Genomic DNA, 21,781 nt, shown 5'->3' with positions numbered 1-21,781 from the left:
GGAGGGGATGATGATACCATCCAGTAATGGAGACAAAGTCAGACCATGCGCCTTTCATCCCTAAGGCCTTCCTCAGTGTTGGCCCTGGGTCAGGGCTGCCTGTGCGGTGCATAGAGAATCACTGGCCAGGTGTGTGTGTGTGGCAACGAAGGGGTGCGCCAATGGGCCTGTGTGAGCATGGCAGGCAATGGGATGTGTGTGCCAGTGCTGTGGGGGGCAACGTGGGGTGTGCGAGCGCCAGTCGTGGCTTGTATGGAGGAAAAGGGGTCTGTGCGCGCCAGTGTGCGGGGGCAGCGTGCGGGTGCCTGTCGCGGCGTGCGCGAGTGGGGCCCAGGGGTCGGCGTGCCAAGGCTGCGCACACCGGGCGGCGTAGCCCCATAGCCTCGAGTCGCTCCGCTTAAGCGCGAGGGGCGCCCAGCGAGGCCCGCGGCGACGCGGCCTCCCCTTCCCTCCGCGGGCCCCGCTCCGCGCCTCCCCCGTCCTTCCCCCTCTCCCCGCTCGGGCCCGGCCGAGGCGGCGCCGCCGAGGGAGCCGGCCGGGGTAGGCGGCGCTAGGCGGGGAGGAGGCGGAGGCGAGGCGAGGCTCTGGGCGAACAAAGAGCGGCGGCGGCGGCGGCGGCGGCGGCAGGAGCGCGAGAGGCGAGGCGAGGCGGCGGCCATGAGGGGCGGGAAGCCTCGGCCGGGGAGCCGCAGCGGCGGCGGCGGCGGGGAGACGCGCCGGGCGGCTTGAAGGGCCCGGCCGGGCTGCGGGCTGAGGCGAGGCGGCGGCGCGACCTTTCGGCGCATGATGGCGGCGGCGGCGCGCCTGTGAGGGGCTGCGGGGCGGCCGGGCCGGCCATGGCGGCGGGCGTGAGCTACTCGCCGCCCTGGTGGGTGAGCCTCCTGCACCGCCTGCCCCACTTCAGCCTCCGCTGGGAGGCCACCGGCGACGACTTCCGACCGGAGGACGCCGAGTACCAGCAGGTGAGGCTGCGGGACGGCCCGGCAGGTCCCTCCTCCTTTCCAGCGGCCCCTCCGGCCCTCGCTTCCCCCCTGCCGTGCATTAAAAAGGCGCAAGGAAGATGTGAACACGCATCTCCCAGATCACGTCTGAACGGGCCTACTCTCCTCTCCTTCCTCTCGTCCTCCTTCAATCACCCCGTACCCCCACCCAGCATCACATTCCCCTCCTTCCAGATATGCATAACAACCCTTTTTCATAATTCAGGTTGAGGGGAGAGTGGAGCACAGCCCCATACATCTCTCCCCCCCATCAGTTACCTCGCAGGTCCCTCATACGCTCTCATACACACAACCACCTTTTCTGTAGGCCCCCCAATTTCCCCATATTGAGTGATCAGAGGGACTTTGGCGGGGCATCTGATGCTTTCTTCCTTCTCTTCCCCTCCCCACATGTCACTCTCTGTATATGTGCCTTACACCCCCCAACAATCTCCCTTCCGAAGAGAGCTTCAGGATAAGATAGGGGTTCATATCATCCTTTCATTTTTTTTCTTCTCCCCCAGCTCCCCCTAAACACTGCCTGTTTCCTATAGTGCACAGTTTCCTTCATATGTCACAATCCTCCCAGACCCATTTTCCCCTCCTTTCCAAAAATCCCATAACTGAAATAATAATTTCTCCCTTTTTAAAACAGGAAACGTGTTCTTCCTGTCCTTTGCACTCCCTTCCCTCCCCACACAATGCCCGGTTCATACATTCAAAGGCCAGTGGTGCAGCCTTCCCTGGACTGTACCACTTCCGGCTGCAGGTGGGGGATATGCGTGGTTGAAGGATGCTTGTGAACAAAGGCTGCCTTGGATATGGGGGGGGGGGCAGAGAATAGCATTTAGGGGAGAAGTCTAAGCCAGACATCACTTCCTGAGGTGCTGATCATCTGTGTGAAGGGGAGCTTGTTTGTGGAGAGCTTTCTTTGGCTGTTTCTCCCCCCCCACAGCTTGAAGCAATTCAGTCCGGAAATGGCTTTGCCTCTGGATGTTAAAGGCAGAGGTTTAGGAAAGACTGAAATAGACCCTTTTTTGGACGTTATCCTCCCAAGTTTTTCATATTAGCCTCGTTTATTTATTTCTCTTTATTTGTAATCTGTCTTTCTCACCCCCTCCCCATTCATCTCGAGGGAGTCTTTGTATGCCCTCTTGATACTTTTCATTTTCTTCTCTCCTTCAACCCCCCCAGCCATCTTCCATCCCCCCCCTTCCTGCCCCCAGATTTAACGGGAGGGAGAAGGAACAGAGTATTTTGTTTATTTCTCGTCTTGGCTGTTCTTGCAGCCAGGTTTGTGGGCTGTGGAAAACTCCCCTCTCTCCTTCCCCAGATGTGTCTCACTGTGAAGTTACTTTTGTGGAGCAAATAGGGAGAGTAAGGAAGAAAGGCTGCTCCCACCCCATTTCATCACCCCCACAGAAAAGAATTTAGGGAGAGAAAGATGGCCGTGGGAACACACCACACAATTGCCCACCTCTACAGATGGAACTCAGGGGTGGAGGTTGGGGGCGATTTGGAGGGAAGCTTCCATTTTCCTCCCACCTTTGCAAGGTTTTTGGAGATGTGTGGGTGTCAGAGGAGGATTTTAGGCTTGAAGACAGAAGGAGGGCTTGTGGGTCCTTTCCCTCCAACTCAGGATGATGCCAAGTCAGTATTGTAATGAGTTTTTAGAAACAGCTCATGTAGACTGAATCCTGAATTCCCTGAGAAGAGCTAGGATGGAGAGAAGGCATCCATATTTTTTTCCTCCTCTCCCTTGGTCTTTACCCTCCCTCCCAAGCTTTTGAAGCACCTGATGTCAATCGGACTGTAATTACGTTCACTATGTTAGGGGAAAGGAGAGTTTTCCTAGATAGCCCATTCAATAATCCTGTCGTTGCTGGGTGTTCCGCTGAAATGCCCATTATCACTTTTGAGAGGGGGAGAGAGCAGCCTGCTGCTGTTATGAAAATGGATGACTTAATGCCTTACAGCTATATTGAGGTTGAACCTACAATGCTAACAAGGCACTAACAGAATGGTTTGTCGGTGTTGAAACCTGACATTTCTGCTCTTGGTTATCTAAAGAAAATGCCAGTGAATGGCGTTTCCCAGTGTCATATTTTTTACTGGACCTAATTTGATGTTTCCCCACAATCTTTAGCATGAAAAACACCATTTTTCATCCCCCGGTACACTTGCTTAGATAGGATGCAGCAAAAACATCCAACACTTGGAGATGGCAGAGTTATCTGTTCCATGTGTTATCTCTGTTTTCTCTTGGACCTCCCCCCCCAACCCCGTAGAAAAATCTTTTTCAAGAAAAAACCCATACAAACCAATCAAGAAACCAGTCTGTTTCTCAGACCAAAGCTGCTGGAGGCTTTCTTATGTTTAAAAGAAACCCTTTGTTATATGGCAAAATATGGTGAAGGAAAATGTTGCATGTTACACAATGATCTCGGCTGTATGAGCTTCACAGTGTTCTAAAGGACCTTCTGTTTATCTTGTCTCTTCTTACGTAAGAAGCACCAGCATCCCCAGAGGAGTCTGTGTGATAAACCGGCGTTGGGTCTTTTGTTTTGTTGTGCAAGGTCTCTTTCTAGCCTGCTTTTGCTGGTTAATGTTTGTCAATTCACAGAGTGTTTGTGCACACCTAACTACATCTCCGTGAACAATAGGAGGCTTTCAAAGATCAAGTTGTGGACAATCAGACAAAGATTAAACAGCCTAAGCATGTAAAGTACTGGATGTGGAAATTGAAGACGCTGTGATTTTTCTTAATCTGTGCATGACGAAATAACTTGCTTGGAAATGCCTTTCTTTCTGTCAGCTTCCCTTGTTGTGAATGAGAATGCAGAGCCTGGCCCATTCTTCTCTTACGGTCTTGCATCCTTGGCATCCTGTTTGAAAAGACTTGCTCCTGACAGCAGCACAGGATGTTTTGTAGGGCTGGCAAGAGGACAAGTCAAGGGAAGAGAGGGATAGGCATGCTTCCACTGGGGTCAGAGGCTTGAGGTTCTGTTGCTAGGTAGTGATGACCGCCCTGCAACCCAAGCGCATGAAACCTTTCTAATAAAGTATCTGCTATACAGGGAAATCTCAGTGGTTGAGGTGGCCTTCTGAGACATTTGAGGTCAGCTGTGCATTACTAAGAAAAGGCACACCTGAAGCTGCCTGCCATTGAGTCAGACCCTTGGTCTGTCAAGGAAAGTATTGTCCATTCAGAGGGGCTGTGGCTGTCCAGGGTATCAGGTAAAGGCCTTCCCCATCACCCATTACATGATACTTTTAAGTGGAGATGCTCGAGATAGAACTGGGGGCCGTCTGCATGCCAAGCAGATGCTTTACCACTGATCCACGGCCCACCCCACATGAGCATAGTGTCTGTTGCCCTATACATTTTCTGTTCTGGTGGATGCTGCTGTAGGGAGATACATGGAATAGGAATGCACAATTGTTGCCACATCCTATGGGCTAGACAATAGAAAAACATCCTAAGGGCCAGTCACATGGCAGTCTAGGTACATGCACTGTCTGTAAATTGGAGAGGTGCTGTGTGCTTTCTCTTCAGTTAACCTGCTGGTTGTGGCTGAATGCTGGAGAATTCAAGGCACATTAATGGTACATTAACGTTCCAGCGTGGAAGGTTGTCCTCTTTAAGAAATGTGGTTCACTGATATGATGGGAATTAGAAAGTTTTAGTATTGTTTGCTTTTAAAGAGGAGCTACAGCTGAGCACTCGTACAAGTTTGTGTATGTGTACAACCCCCTCCCCCCCGCCCCATAGCCAAGTAACATGCCATTTCCTGGGAATTGCTGCAGAGACATTATGGTTTAATTTCCAAGGTAAAGCTTGAATTTTGGAAGTTTCTTTGGCAATAGTAGGAGGGAGATGTTTGCTAAAATAGCCTTTTTTCCAATCATATTGTAGAGATGACTGCACATCTCTACAAAATCTCTACAAAACAAAAACTGCACATCTCTACAAAACAATAATGTTGGGATTGGAGGAAGAGAACAACATTAATCGTTCATTAAGTTTTAATACAGTTTTTTAAAAAAGGCAGTTGCTAACTTTAATATCTGTAAGCAGTGGATATAATTGTAGTGGAAAACCACAGATGATGTCTTCTGAAGTCCATGCATAGTGGATGGTGGTTCAATATTGTATCCATTCTGCTTCTTGGAGATAGAAGGCCTTTCTGTGTTTTGAGGAAATCCTGGATTGTGTGTGTGGTGCATGCATGCCACGTGCATGAATACACTAAACTTTTAACTGCTCACTCACTTCTCATGCGACGGTCCTCTGTTGTTCTGGGGTCAGCAGCAGTTGTGTGCCATACAGCCCTTGTGTTGCCAAGGGCAATTGTGGGGTTGAAAACGGGCTTGCTGAAGGGACTTCCTTCCTTCTCTTCCATACCCCGTAGTTGGCCCAAACAAATGCTTGCAAAGGATACCCCTCTGCCATAACCTTTGCTGCCTTAGCACATGGGCCTTAGCTTTGGAACCTGAGAAGCTGAGAACAAATGTTGACAATAGAAAGCATAAAGTGTGTAAAATAATAGAGTATTTTTTTGGATGGAAGCCATTTCTTCTAGTCACAGTGGAACTAGCCGCATACTGGCTTTCGGTATTATAAAGTTTAACTTGATTCCCCAGGAATTTTTCAATAATGGATTGTCATCTGATAAATAGTAAAAAGTCCAATAGCACCTTTAAGACTAACCAACTTTATTGAGACAAGCTTTTGAGAACCACAGCTCTTTTTGTCAGATACGCACAGCTCTCTTCGTCAGACTTTTTACTATTTTGCAACTACAGACTAACATCTGATAAAGTAAGCTCTGACGTATGACAGCTTCTTGTTGGAGTAAGCTTTGTTTGCCTTTAAGGTGGCACTGGACTCCTGTTTTATTTGGTTGCAGCAGAATAATCCATTTGTAATTATAGCTTACTGAAAATGGAGAAATTAGCTACATTTAAACGATAAATATATCTTTGTAAACATTGTATAATTATACAGTTTACGCTGGAATTGTTCTCTAGTGCTGTAGATGGTCATACATTAAAAATCTTCATACTTTTCATTAAAAATCTTCATACTGTACATTTTGAATGAATTAAAATCTTGTCTGAAAAAGCATTTCACTCATTAAAAAAACTTCCCTAAAACCATTTTTCTGTGCTCCTCCAAATTTCCAGTTTTGCTATTGGGGAAAGAAGTGCAGGGGCAGAAGCAGCAATCTCCCTGCCCCCCCCGAATCTTTCCTTTCCCCCCCTGGCCTTTCACATCTCAAGTGACCAGGGCTTTTTTTCAGGGGGAACGCGGGGGAACGGAGTTCCGGAACCTCTTGGAAATGGTCACATGGCTGGTGGCCCCGCCCCCAGATCTCCAGACAGAGGGGAGTTGAGATTGCCCTCCGCGCCGCTGAGCGCGGAGGGCAATCTCAACTCCCCTCTGTCTGGAGATCAGGGGGCGGGGCCACCAGCCATGTGACCATTTTCTCCGAGGCAACCCACTGAGTTCCACCACCTCTTTTCCCAGAAAAAAAGCCCTGCAAGTGACCACCTGTTTGTCCACAGCTAGGCTTCTGAATTAGATCCTAATGGTCAAATATGCTCATGTGGGCGAAGATGGTCCTGAAAATGTATAACTCCTAGTGCATTGAGAGGTTTAAAAGTAAGCCCTCGCTCGCCAAGGTGTGCTCAGAAATGAATTACCAGTCAGCGAAGCACTTCTGAGTTGGCAAAGTATGTTCCTGGGCAGATGTACCAGTTTAGCTTTGCAGCAACATTTAGGCTTATGATGTCACAGTCCTTCAAAATTTGCCACAGATTTCTTTACTTTGATAGTGGTAGAGAGCATGTGCTTTTCATGCCTAAGGTCCTAGATTCGATTCTCAGCGTGGCCACCTAAAGAGGAGGGCTGGAAAGGCATTGACTAAAATCTGTGAACACATCAGTCAGTGTAGACATTTCAGATCTAGATAGACCAGTGGTCTGCTCCATTGTAAAGGCAGCTTCGTGTGTTTGTATCCTATAGAATGCTTTTTCAGGCAAGCCTCTTTTCCCCCCAGCCTCTGCCTCCTTTCCTCTTCTCCATGAATCATTACGAGTATAGAAGAGTTTATCTCAAGTGATAAAAGGACTTTCCCAGCTGTACCTCTGAGTCATACTTGCAAGGATTCTTGCTTAATAATGAATCATAAACCTGAACCAAAGGATCAAGAAGGGCATCGAGCCAGTGCTTGACAATCTGGTGCCATTGCCTCTTCCAACTGCTGCTTGCCATCCAAAATAAATAAATAAATAAATAAAATTGGTGGTAGGTGGCAATGGCCATATGGCAAGTCCCCGGTTTAGAGCATCAGGATTAAATGGTGGTGTTATCCTCAAAGAACTGTGGAAGGTTTGTTTAGCCCAGGTGAATTGGCCTCAGCTGACTTGCAGAGGTGCTAGGCAGAATCATGCTCTGCTAGAAAGTCCGGCTTGGGAAAACTAAACAAACAAACGTACAGGTTTGCCTTTGCTAATGGAGTATTTTAAAAGCCATAGTTGCTTGGGACCAAGTTTTCTTTTGCTAGCAGCAGTGAAAACAGGAGCCCTGGCAGGGCTGTTTACATATTTCATTCTAATGGTGTGTTTTATATTTGGCCGCAGTGCTGCTCAGGTAGATGGCATTGTATAAATCTGTAAAGCTAATTAAGGTGCCATACAGTACCTCTCGCACACTTGTCAGTGCAACTGAGACTTTTTGTGTAGAGAGCTCTTTGTTCCTGCTGGAAAATTTGAGAGAGGAGGGTAGAAAAGCAACGTGAACAGGAAACATCAGTGAGCTGTAATCCCAGTGGCAGGGTGGGGTGGGGAGAAGAGACTAGAAACTCTAGCTGCAATGTTCCCAGCTTTCCACACAGGCTCTGCTGGTAAATGTGAAACCAGGCAACTATCAGAAATAGTCCATGCAGGCATGTTGTGTGTGTGGGGCGGGGGACAGAAAAATGGTTGAAAACATTTGAGAACATCTTCGAAAGGGTCAAAGGTCTGAGAGTATTCTGGGGGTGAACAGGAGGCACCACTCCGGACTTTTGAGCACTATATTTAAACACACCTGCTAGGATTGATACGATTTTTGCTTTTATCACTTTGAAATGGATGTAGAACTCATCATTTTGGGGGCTCTGCTGCCAGATGGCAAATAAGCCTACAACAACAAAACCCTGATGCAGATGATTCCTCCAGGGGAGCAAGTGGTCATAAGGTGACCTCTCCAGAAAAACGCTTTCTTCCAGGATTCCATCAAGCTTGGGAGAAAAGGTGTGAGAGAAGCTGCTTGACCATGGAGAGAAGAGAATGCCAGATAAAGCGGCACCTTGGGGGCCTAGGGTCTCTCTGTTGCAAGGATTTCTGCATGCCAAGGAGATGTCTGCCACTGAGCCATGTTCACCAGTTTCATGTGTAAAGTGAAAACGTGTAGATTCTTGCGCATACATGTCCACATGTTCACTCTGACATGTGAACAGGACTGGAGGGACAGTAGAAACAAGCAGAAGGAGAATTTGTAAGGGGCATGGTTTTATCTCCATCTAGAATTAATCAGATGTTTCCATTTTCATTACAGCAGCAACCTAAGCAATCCTTCCGTAGTTCAACCTTCGTCCAAATCCAATACAATTTCTGTGGTACACTTTTGCCCTGCTTTTCTCCTTAGTGGATCCCCGAAGCAGTTAACATCATTCTCCTCTCCTCCATTTTATCCGCACAATTCTGTGAGGTAGGCTATACAGAGAGTATATGACTGTCACTGCATACAAGAGAGTGATACCAGCCACATCCAGAGTAAAGCATAAGTTGCCACGTCGAAAACCCAGTCCCTTTAGGTCCCATATGGTGAAAGGACGTTAGCAGTTTTTCTAGCAAACTATTTTTGTGTGCTAGGAAGCTGCCATTACTCATATTTTAAACAGTGTAAATGCAGGAGTACAGATATCCATAAAGCCATCCCAGTCCAGCACAAATGAAAAGCTTTGTTTTGAACTAGATCCATCTGAAAGCTAATTGGGTGTGTGTAGTTGCATAATGAAAAGGATTTGATAGCTGCGGATGGGCCTTCCCTCCTCAAAGTCAGAGCAAAATGATGATCTCTCATCCCAAGGAATTGATGTTCTGCCTTTGTCAGCAAATGAGTGTTGAGGCCTGATGTATGTCATCTTATTCTTGGAAAGGTGGAAGAGCAAAGCAAAGCATGTAGCTGGTAATGCACCATATTGGAAACGGAAAAAAAAAACCTTTGTGAAATGGATTCAAGTTCAGTCAGATCTCCTCTTGCATATTTGCAGAGAAATCCTGTGCAGAGTTACCCCAGCCTAAGCCTATTAACTTCAGTATCCTTAAACAAGTTAGCTCTGCATAGGATTGCCTTCAACAAACACCTGGAGCGCAGATAGGAAGAAGTGGAGAAATGCCAGTAAATGAATGAAACATGGCACCGTTTTACCTGCTTGACTGCACCTGTACTTCTGGATACTGAAATCATCTCTCGGGAGCTGTTAGAAGCATAAGATTGTAGTTCAGGGCGAGACAATGAGAAAAGTAGTAGGGCTGAATGCATCTTTTTGTTTTGAAAAGTGCACGCGATTGGCAAAATAAGTGGTTACTTTAAAAGCAGGGTGAGAGGCAGTCAGTGCCAAAAATTATCCCTTTGCCAGTCCCATTCTGGTAGCCTTGGTGTTTACATTATGCATGCCCCACCCCCTGTTACTTTTTAGTAGCAGCCTCAATAGCCCTGATTAGCTTGAGCTTGTCAGAGCTTGGAAGCTGAGCAGGGTCGGTCATTAGTACTTGGGTAGGAGACCACCAAGGAAGACTGGGGTTGCTATGCAGAGACAGGCAATGGCAAACCTCCTCTGTTCATCTCTTGGTTTGAAAACCCTATGGGTTTGCCATAAGTCAGCTGTGACTTGATGGCGATTAGTTAGTTATGTTACTTCTCAGTAACTTCCATGCTAAGTATGGTCTCTGACAGGAATGGGCAGTAGTCAGATCATAATCCACTAGATACCTGCTAGGATTCTGGCAAAGCATGCTGGGCTCAATACAGCGTGGTGTGATCCAGGAACTCTGTACTCACTGCTTGTCATCTTAAGCCAGGAGTGCATGTTCAAGATCACTGGACACAGCTGAGTTACACCATAGTTGCCAAGAGATCCTGCACTCTTGGTCAGCGGATTTTTGAAATTGGTGGAATACAGGATTCTGAGAAACAAAGAAAGAAGGGAATTGGATCACATGTCTGCATGACCGATGCTGGCTGTAGAGGATTTCCTGTCAGGCCTTTGGTGAAGGAAAATCAAGCAGAGCACTGGTTCCCAACCTTTTGGATATGGTGACCCACAAGGCACTGGATTTACCAAGTAAATTTGGACTTGTGCATTGATTGACTGTTTCCCCATCTGGCTCTCATGGCTTGCCAGTCAGTGATTTGTGGGAGTTAACGCTGTCCCTGTGGACGTCAGTGCAGTTGCTACGTTCTCACCTTCTTTTTGTTAGGTCTTTTCTGGAGTTTTCTCTGCTCAGGGAGCATAGGATACTGACCGACTGTGTCAATTGCAGGGTTTAGGATTGGGCAGTCTGTTTCTTTTACCGCATTCTTTAATGTTACCGGGTAGCCATGTTGGTCTGCACTAGGACAGCAGGAACTGAGTCTAGCGGCACCTTAGAGACCAACAAGATTTTCAGAGTTTAAGCATTTGAGAGTCAGAACTCCCTTCTTCGGGTCTCTAAAGTGCCCCGGGACTCAAATCCTGTTGTGCACTCTTTAATGTTCAATACTGCCTGTAGACTGAAGGGGAGAGCTCTGATCTGGCTTGTTGTCTGTGGAGCATGGCTCTTTGGATGCTTCCTGCAAATAAAGTTCTTGCTTTGATCTGTTTTGGTGACTTTATGCTTTAGGTTTCAACTTCGAGGTTATTTTTCCTCCCATTAGGCTGCTATTTGGAGTCTTTGAATTCATGCTAAATTGAAGAAACTTTTCTATATTTTGTTTGCAAAATTATGGGGGAGCCATAATCACTTAACTGTACGTGTTTGCAGAAGTAGAATACTGGCACAGCCTGCTGTTCATTCTCTCTGCCTCCCCTCTCTTCAATTCTCTCTCTCCCCTTTCAGGAAAGACTGAGAAAGTTGAGAGTGATGGAATTTAGGAAATTCAAGCTGTGCTGTAGTGGAAATCTGTTTTCAATTTTTGCCTGGTCTCTGGGATGCTCAAAAACTGAGCTCTAATTGTAAGGTTGAGGAGTGGGGGTGTTGAGCAGGGTACTGAATGTAAAAGTACAAACTCGGCACTGTTCAGGATCTCTTATCTGGCCGCTCTGTAGTCAAAGACATTCTTGTGATAGCATCACAAGGCCTTTGGGTTCAGCTGTCTGACATGCAGGGGTCAGATTTGATCCAGCTGTTGCCTGCTGGAGGGACAGCATCTGTGATGTGTTGGACTGGAACATGATGGAGTCTGGCTTTACTCGTTTCTGAAAAAAAATTAATAAAAAAAAATAACAAGAGAGACTTGCAACTGTTAATCATAGTCCAGTAGGGAATTCTTTGGTCAAGTATACACCCAATGACATTCACAGGCTGTCCATCTAAAGGGGCAGAAATGAATATTCAGGTGGTGCAATAGCATATGAGGCTGCCTTATACTGAGTCAGACGGCTGATACTCACCTGACTTAGGGCTGTCTGCTCTGGCAGTGGCTTTCCAGGGTCTCTGGAAGAAAATGGTCTTTCCTAACATGTGCTCCCTTTAGCATCTTTCATTGGAAATGCTGGAGATTGAACCTGGGAAGTTTTGTAGGCATTAGTAAAGAAATCTGCTTGGTCGCCAAGCTACCGTCCTTTCCCTTTTGCAAATTCAGCTCCAATATAAACTTGACTTTAAGAAAAAAGTATTAAAGATAAGACCAGCTAGATGTTGAAAATGTTCTTTGTCTTTCTTTTTCTTTAAATCAATGTCCGTGCCTCTGGAGACTCTTGGGAACTGGCCTGTGCACCCACTATGCTTCCACTTTGTAATGCTCACAGTGCATTAAGGTATACAGTGTGTCCGAAGCATTCTACTAGGGCTGTGAATAATAAGGTTAAGATGCCGACTCGCTGTTAATTCATCTTTGTAAGGTTTAGCTTCTCTTGCCAGACTCTCCATTCCTGGGGCCGTTTCGTGTGGGCGGGAGAGGATGTGGAAAAGTCAAATGTGTCAGACTGTTGTTGCTTTTGGTATTATTTCACAGAAATCTTGCTTACATCCCTGTCAGAGGAAATGCTCTTATTTTTGTAGTGTGCGTGTGTGCGCGCGCGCACCCAGGTCGCAACCAACTTATGGCAACCCCAGCAAGGGGCTTTCAAAGGAAGTGAAAAGCAGAAGTGTGTGTTTGCCATTGTCTTCCTCTGCAGTCTTCCTTGTTGATCACTCATCTAAGTACTGATCCTGCTTAGCTTCTGAGATCTGATGAGATCAGGCTATACCATGCCGCCTTCCCTCCCATTTTTGTAATTTACTAGTCTCTGTTTTTGGTCTGAGTTTGGATCTAGCCAGTGATTTATAACTAATTATGAAAAACATTCTGGAGACCACAGTGTCTCACTCCACCTTTTGACAAGGGCTGCTCTCTCTGTGGCCCCTTCTCTCCAGTTCTTCTCTGGCACATTTACGGTAGGTTTTTGCTGTCTCTAGCGTATTTTCCCCTCTCCTTGCTTGTGACTGATGGCTCTGGTGCACTTTCCCAATTCTTGAACTTCTGTTTGCATTCTGTTAATGGTAGTCTTAAAAAATCCAAAAACTCAGAACATAATCCATGTCATTTCCATTTATTAGGACCAAACAAATGACACAGCAGTGTTCCAGCTTTTGATTTCTTCAAAACTCTTCTTCAGAGTTTTACACACAGATATTACACACACACACACACCCCTAGAAAAAAAAAGAAAAGAAAGATACTGGAACATGATATAAAGTCCTGGTGCAATGTTGTGCTTGCATGTTAGATGCAGATCTGATGTTGGTATCCAGTGAGACCCAGCTTTTAAAAAATATGATCAAGAGGCAATAAAATAGTTCCGTTCTACAGGAAACACAGTAACCACAAATGGCCCTTTCATCTCCTAAAAGCGAGCGCCAGAGAGATGTTCTTAGCACAGGATGTGGAATCGTCACCTGGCAGACAGCTATCGTCGTGGTGGAAACCCAGTGTTAGAATCTGCACAGATGAGAAAGTGTTCGGCTTTCTCATCTTTGCACAGGGGGCTGCTGTGAACAGTAAGCATGGGTGTGTCAGAATGCTGTTCAGAGATCAAACGTCCATTTGGAAAACAACCATTGGTTTTACAGCATTTTCTACCCTGCCAAAATTGACTTGGAGCATGCCATGAGAATAGTGTTGGCTTGGCAAAGACTTATGAAAATGTCCACCATAGTGAAGTCATGATTCTTAAGCCAACCGGCATTTTAAAGATGAAGCATAGACTTTCAGGTTTTGCAGTTTTATAAATTTTCATTTTCATAAATATTCATTTTGGGGGGGGGGGTTGCTACTGTTCTTCAGTCTAATGTGTCTTCGTATGGTTATATTTTGAAAGGTTTAACTTGTAACTGATTTTTATTAATAAAAAAAGGTTTTGCATGGAAGAAGAAATACGTGTAATGGAATATAACTTCACCTGGCTGTTGGTCTTTTCTTCTTTCCCATTGCTTAGAGTGATGTGGGGTTTCTTCACCAAAAAACCCTGGATTTCATTGAACTTGCTAGTGGGAAGAATGGGGTCTTTATTTGGAGGAGCAGAAACAATCCTCTTGGTTTAGTGAGAGGCTTCCCCCCTTCTTACTGTTATAGGCTTTGGAGGAGCAAAGTAAAAGCTCTGAGCTGGCCGTCATCCAAAGAAAATACTGGATGCATGATGGAATGTGAGTTTTCCTTAAAACGTCCTGAATTGTTACTTGGATCTAGTATCTGAAAGGTACTCTGAGAGGGGTGTGACAGTTCATTGAAAAAACAGTTACTTCTCTAAGCATGTGAGAACTGGTTAAGAACGTTAGTTCTGCTGAGTTAAACCAGTGGTCCATCTAGCCCAACAACCTGTTTCACAAAGCAGCCAACCAATTGCCCTCAAAGTCCAAAAAAACACTTCCAAATGATTGCTAAAGTGCATTGAAAGTGCATTATCCAACGTGTGCGGAGTCAGCTTTTGGCTAGTAGTTGCTGGTGGATGAATCTAAAGCTCTCTATGCTCATAGTCATCATTACCTCCATTAGCAGTGAGTTTCGTGATTTAATTATTTGTTGTCTGTCCTGAACCTATTTCTCAGCAACTTCATTGTTTGTCTCCAAGTTTCAGCATTAATGAGAGAAGGAGAAAAAGGTCTTTCAATCCATTCTCTCCACCCTCTGCATAATTTTATAAACCTCTGTGGAAATGCAACCCCCAAGAACTAGTTGGTTTAGTCCAGTAGAGGTGGAGTCAGTGTGTGTGGAATTTAGCAGCAGAGGAAGCAGCTGATTGATGGGGGACTTGACAAAATATTCTGGGCTCTTATCGCCTTGTGTAAAGTAACTGGAAAGTTTTGTAATTAGTAAAGGGTCTGTGTGTTACGTGTAGTGAGTGACTATATTGTTATTGCAAGGTTATATCTTTCAAGCTGCAGATTGCAGTCTGGTTACTGCGTTGTCCAGCTTGTGGGAACTGAATCCTCTCGAAAGAGAAGTGGATGAGAAGAATCCTGCACCTTAAGCCCAAAAAGCTCAAGGTGGTTCTTTGTCTCCTCCATGTTATTTTTGCACTGAAGTAAATTAGGCTGAGAGTGTGTGACTTGCCCAAGGTCACCCAGGAGACTTGCACAGTCGTGGGGGGATTTGAACGTGGGTCCCCACAGTCCTAGTCTTGGTACTCTAATCGCAAGTCTATAATTTCCTGCTACCAACACGCTAGGAGAGCAAGTAATAGTTGTCAGTCTGGCTAAAGGATTTTTTTTAGTCTCCTCTTTTAAAGCCCCTTAATCATTCGATCCAAGCAACGTAAAAGTTTCAGTGTGGGGAACGTTAGTGAATCACACTGTAATGTAATGTTAAAATGTAATGTTAAATGTAATGTTAAAATCCTCCTAAAACATTGCTTGAATAAAATGGCACATTGATAGCATCACCTGCTGCCCACAGAACGCCCTCTTCATACTGAACAGGTGGGATGAAAACCCATTTGGTTTATTTTAGCTCTAATGTGAGTGGGTACCTAGGAAATACATGAAAGCAATGTCGATGCTTCTGTCTCCATCTCGGTTTTACGTGAACTACAGGAAGGGAAAAAAGGACCATTGCTGACATTTAAATTAAGCTTCAGAAAATGTGGTGCATACTGGGATGGATACAGACAACCTTTTCGCTCCACCTCATTCCCTTCATTACTACAGCCTCTTCCCTACAAGAGTTTTGTTCAAGCAGGTCTCGGCATCCCTGGCATAGCCTGTTTGGTACTCAACGTGTATTCCCTTTTGCCAGAGTGGAAAAGCTGGTTGGAACCAATCCACTATCCTTTGTTTATTCATTCTGATACATCTTGCTATGGTGAGAGACACTAGCTAGGTAGAGAATGATGTAAGCCGCTTTGGGTCCTCATGGTGGAAAAAGGTGGGGTATATATAGATTGAAAGTCTGCATGTTGTAGTGTCTAGATCGTCAGACTAGGGTCTGGGACAGTGGATGTGAATTCCTGCTGTGCCAGGAAAGCTCACTGGCTGCCTCATTGAAGTCCCATCACCGGAGCATTGCCGAAGTTTCAGTTCAGTGACTTGAAAGTATGCCTTAGGCAAAGAGGGGAGCTTTCTGCCATAGACACAAAGCAGATTTTTTCCTTATTTGACCAGTATTACAAATGCTTCCAGGTTAGTTGAGAATATACTTTTTACCCTTTCCTGGAAAAATGTTTTGTAACTCTCTGTACCTTCTTTTTCAATTTTAATTTTGTCTGGAATATGCATAAGACCTGTCCAGCAGGCCAAACTGAGGAAGAGTCAGACCCTGTGATTTTTTTATAGCACAAAAATACCCTTATGAATTGGGTCCTTGAAGCTCATGCATGAGAGGTAGATATCGGCCAGCTTTCTCATGACATCAAGCTGGAATGATGGTGTGTTTGGGCATCCTCCTTCCCCAAATTCTACGCCGAGAAAGATCCAGTTCCCAGAATAAATTATGCAGCATAAGTGGTTGCAAACTCGTATGCAAATGTGTACTTAACAGATATATGATTTCAAAGAATTTGACAGCATTTGGGAGAGGGAAGGCTATGAAAGGGTACAGGACCAATTCCAGCCTGAGAAAATTTGAACACTAAGGACAGAAGAACCGGTATCAGCCATAGTGGACTGCCAGGGCCCACATGGAAGATTGAAGGGAAATTGGTAGCGTGTGAGCATCCAGGTGGGATTTTTAAACTTTGAATAGCAAATCCTAATATCACTTCTCAGATTATTATTGAAAACTTTCAAAAGTAGCTTGCCGTGAGGAATCTGAGAGAGATCTCAAACCTCAGTCTAGGTAAAATCTTGTTATCTAAAATCTTAATGGGGGCATTTTGCTAAGATTGTTGTTGCCTTTGGTACATAGAGGGTTTGCAGAATACTCAGGCCCCAGACATGGCTGTGAGCAGTTTTAATTAATTATGTGGCCATCACTGGAAGGACCTAAAAGTTCTTGGAACTATTCGCCAGGTTTTGGTTTGTCTTTGCAGTTCGACTGAATGTATAGTAATATTATATGAAGAACATAAAGTAAGTCATCAGAAAGGAAATGTGAACTGCTTGAGTTAGCCAATATGAAAGAGAACCCGGTGGATAGACCAGGATTTAATAAAATGGGTTTCTGTGGAATATGTAACCAAGATCTCTCTCCAGTGGCATGCTGTCTCTTTTTAATGAACTCTGATTCTATGGTACAGCTATGTGACATTTTTTCCCCTACAAAAGAACATATTGTGGAGTAACTGTTCAGCCCCCCCCCCCCAGTCTTTTAAAGCTAGTTTGGGGATAGCTACTTGACTGCAGCGAAGGATGAACAAGCCCCCCCCCCAAAAGAATTTGTCTCCCCCCCCTAAAGTTTATTCGGAGTTCTCTAATCCAAAGGTGGAGTGATACAGTGCAGATTCATGGGGGGTTGGGGAGAAAGCCTTGGACAGGGGCTGGCTTCACCTTCCATTAGTTTCAATAAATGTCAGGAGGGGAAATGATACTGTGGGGAAATGAAAAGTATTGCTTCATTTGTATTTCTCAAAATGAACTCCAAATATGGTTGCTGACATCAGCATTAGAGCTCGATGTCCAGGGAGGGTGAAAAGTTCATGGAGGTCCATTGGTGGATCAAAGAGCGCCTGTTCTTGCAGAGAATCCTGGACAAGGCAGATCCAGTGGGGTACATGCTTCATTCTTAAACCAGAGCGTATAGTCAGGATCACTTAAACCAGATTATTTATTCTCTCTGATAAGAGAGTCATTCTCTCTGTCTAGTTTAGTGTATTTTAGCCCTGCTCTTCCTTCAAAGAGCTCAGAGTGGCATATATTATAAATCTTTATTTTATCCTCACAGCAGCCCTATGAGGTAGGTTAGGGTGTGAGCAAGCGACTGACCCAATGTTAACTGGACCACAGGAGTTCAAGGGATAATATAAAGTAGGATGCAAGATCGGAGGGATCTGAGCACACTAGATCTTTGTTGTATGCCTGTTTTTCTTTCCCTCTGTGAAGCTAAGATGAAAATTGTTAAGCACATTAGTCATTTGCAGTGCAATGCTAAGAAGAGTTACACCTTTCAAAGCCCATTGACTTGAATGGCTTCAGAAGAGTGTGACTCTGTTTAGGATTGCATTGATGGGCCAGATCCTTGGGGATCTGGTTGGGGCAGGAAAGAACATGCTTGTTGCCCCCTTCAGCAGTGAGAAAGTAGCTGACCGGCCTAGCCTTGCTCCTTTTTTAATCAAGGAAAGAGGCATTGTCTTTGATCACCCCAAAAGACTGTTCTGAGAATCCGAATGCCTGTCTCTGAAAACAAGCTCCTAGACAGCACGTGTGTGAGTGATCAGAGTGTGTCTTTTTGGTGATCTCAGACTGATGCAGGAAGCCTCAGCAAGCTGGCTGCATGAGCCTAGAAAGCACATACATGATGAGCAGGTTTCCCTCTGACAACCAAGCAATTAGTGGTTTGGCCCTTTGAGCCTAAAACTATTGAGTAGGAAACTGACATTGCAAGAAATGTGTTGGCAGTCATTTGGTGAAGTCATTTGGATGTCCATTTGCGTTCCTTCTCGCTGTGCTTGCCGCATGAAATGATGCTCCTCAAGTGTTATTGTAGGAATGTGAGGTCAATCTGTATACATTTCTGATCTGATCTGGTAAAAAATTACTTTTGGAGATTTGAGAGGTGTTGGGGGAATAAGAGAGTTTTCGAAACATGTTCTAGTGTGTAGGATAGGAAACGTTCTATGTTCAGTGGAAAAACTGTTGACGATATAAAAAGCTTGTGCACAAGTCCTGTCTTTGTTTTGGTTTCTTTACATTAATGTGGCTACTGTCTGGAGCCAACACTGAGACATTGGGGCAGGTAAGAATCTCTTACAGCTATGTGATGTTACCCATCCTCAGTTTCTTGGGATAAGGGTGGGATACAGTTCAGGATAAATAGTAGACAGGCAATCCCATGTGTGGGCAGAGTGTTTTCTTTCATAGAAGTGAGTGGGAAACCACGGTGCACACAGGGCTTTTGCATCCAGCAGTGGTCGTCCATGCTGTTAAAAATGCATGCATGCCCGGTTTATTAGGGAAGGCAATTTGCAGAAGAGCCCAGGAAGGAATGTTTTTAAGGGGGAAAGATAGCACAGAGAGGGAAGAACAACACCCAGGAGGAAAACCATGCTCGAATCACGAATTTGCAGACATGCTGATTAATCCAGATTTTTAAATCATTATTTAGTTATTTCCAATTTTTAGTCCTCCCTCCCCACGAATGGGCTCAGGGCGGGTTACATCAGCTATAAATACAATATAAAATCAGAATAAAATCAGGTAATCATAATACACATAAAATGTACAGGTTGCAATCCCCAAGATTTTCAGATAATTGAAAGCTGCTAGCCCACAAAACACTTTCTAGCACATCTTGGCATGCGTACTAAGGTTAGTTATTTGGAGCTAGAAAGGGGAAGGGTGAAACTTTCGATACAGATTTTGCTTGGATCAAGTCTAGATGTTTCTGCAGGCGCAAGCAGTGCTGCTCACAGAACATGATTTTCTCTCCTCCCCCTCCTGTGGCAGTCTGAAATCCTATTTTACTTACCATCCCTTTTATACGTAATCAAAAATAAGTTTGCAAGAGAAATGATATTATTTCCACCTAGAAGCGGTTCTTTCTCTTCGTGGGCAACTTGAACAGGTGGCCCTCTATAAGCCCAAACTAATCAGCTGTTGAGGTGAAGTGTCTAATTTCCAGTGCTATCCTAAGCAGGTATACTCAGTGGGGCTTACTCCCAGGAAAGTGTCTTTAGGATTGCACTGGTTAGTGACCTAAAACATCAGGTTGGTTAATAACATGCCAAGGAACTACCTTAATGATTGAATTTCTAGTCTCTATTTCAACTGGACTGGCTTTCAAGGAGCTTTAGAAATAACACAACTAAAAAACAATTGAAGGTAAACTTAAAAAAAAAACCAGTGAAAATCTAGCAAGTGGTATCTTCCCTAGAAATGAGCACAGATTGGTATCTACTCCAGGCAATGCTCTGAGTAAGTCATGCATGCTTTAAGAGCGAGTGACGTGACACCTTCAACGGAAGAAGATTTTTTGTCACAACACCAGCTTACCTTGCACTGGTGTCAACCTGCTAATTATTCTAGTGATGCCAGCATGAAGTATTTTGAGAGGCATGAGCTGCATTCCTAAAAATATCTCGTGTGTTGGAGGCAGGGCTTTAAGATGCGGGCTTGTGAAGGGCCTCTCTTAAGGGCAGCTCATGTGTAGGACATTTAGATTGGTGATGTGCGTTACTGGGCAAGATCAGACTATCCTGCTATATAAAAGGCAAGCCATATTGGTGACGACTCACTTTTTATCCCTGTGCAGGCGCACTCGCAGGCCCCTCTGCGGGGATAAAAAGTTTGTCGTCAGCAATACGGCTTGTTTTTCCGTCGCCACGGTGGCCTCTGGAAGCCCAGGAAGGCACGGCTGACGGAAGGTCCGGCACAGCAGCCTGCCCCCCCAGAGGCCCAGGAAGGCCTGCCACGGTGGTGCGGCCTTCTGAAGACAGTTTTCTAGAGCCCCTTGTTTATACAACAGACTTGGTTGCTAGTTAACCATAAAAGTCTTGTGACCTCCCCTTTGTGTTTTTGACTTTGCAGTTTTCAATTTTATAATAAAGAACATGATTTGCAGTGTGTTGAGCAACACAAGTTTGATAAATCTACAGTCAGTCCCATCTATTAACAAGTATTTCTGCCCTTAACCTTTGATGTGGACAAGCCTTTCCTTTTGTTATACTTTCCTGTAGTTTATTCAAACAGTTTATCTTTAAATGGTGGTGCTTAGCAGTGGTATGTATTTTATTTTGTGCTGTCAGGTGCTTAATTAAGAAACCCTATGTCTTCCACTTCTAAGACATTTTCAAGTATTTTGCTCATCTGGCTGTATAATCTTATCCGTGCTTTCATTTGTCCTGTTGCTTCACACTTCCAGAATGGGAACTGAATTCATTTATTTAGGTTATTTATAGTCCACCTTCCTCACTGAGATTCAAGGCAGATTACACAGTCAAAGTCAGTGCGATCGATAGGATGAGATGTCTAATAAGCAGTTTAGTAGACTAGGTTTATAGAAATCTGAAACAAAACATGAGAATTAGATACGATAGGCTAAACAATACAGAAAATGATGTATTTTTGTCAATGGCTCCTTTTAAAATCTCAACCTGTAAATTGGATTTATGCGACTCCTTGGTTGACTTGCAAGCTAGTGACATGAGGGGAACACCCCCCCCCCCCCGTCCCAAGAATAGAGAAGAAATTTCTTGTAAAAGATTTACAGAATAAAATGACTGTGTTGTAAGCATGCATGTTCTGCCTTTAAAGTGTAGCCTTGCCTTATCCCCTCATCCAACCCCCAGACTGGGTTTTTGTGTAAAGTTACTGAAGACTCTTGCTTTTGTCATAATGTTTTAACAAAACTGCCAGATCCACTTAGTGTCTGCCCAGAAAAGAAGTCTGTATAACATTCACCATTCAGATTTTATATAAGCTCAATTATGAATTTTAATTTGGAGAGGTTACCTAATAATGTCATTGATTTGTGCAAGAATATTCTTGGTTTTTTGCATTGTAAAATTTATTAAACCTGTATGTACCTTCTGGGGTGCAGACAGTTTGCTAATGTACTCAGAGGCATTGTGTTTGCAAAAGAAATGTTTTTGATCTCATACTCCTCCTGTTCTGTGGGGTGGGGCTGATACTGAGCCCCAGAGAGCCAGTTTAGTGTAGTGGTTAAGAGCACGGGACTCTAATCTGGAGAGCCGGGTTTGATTCCCCACTCCTCCGCTTGAAGCCAGCTGGGTGACCTTGGGTCAGTCACAGCTCTCTCAGCCCCACCCACCTCATAGGGTGATTATTGTGGGGATAATAATGACATACTTTGTAAATCGCTGAGTGGGCATTAAGTTGTCCTGAAGGGCGATATATAAATCGAATGTTGTTGTTGTTATAAGAGTTCCCTAGCCTTCTGTTTGGGATGCTTTCTAGGTAAT

At 44.9% G+C, this 21,781-nt stretch overlaps 1 protein-coding gene across 1 annotated transcript in view; it reads left to right on the top strand.

The window, feature by feature from the left end:
- Positions 1-638: 638 nt before the first annotated feature.
- The window catches only part of TTYH3 (tweety family member 3), a 110,253-nt gene continuing 89,110 nt past the window's right edge, over positions 639-21,781 (top strand). Inside the window, exon 1 of the mRNA XM_054992556.1 lies at positions 639-962. Within this exon, the coding sequence (XP_054848531.1) occupies positions 837-962 (126 nt within the window). The 5' untranslated portion in view covers positions 639-836. The remainder of the gene's footprint in view (positions 963-21,781) is intronic.

This window comes from Eublepharis macularius, chromosome 12 (assembly GCF_028583425.1).
Source record: "Eublepharis macularius isolate TG4126 chromosome 12, MPM_Emac_v1.0, whole genome shotgun sequence".
Lineage (NCBI taxonomy): Eukaryota > Metazoa > Chordata > Lepidosauria > Squamata > Eublepharidae > Eublepharis > Eublepharis macularius.
This window is presented reverse-complemented; position numbering and strand designations above follow the sequence as displayed.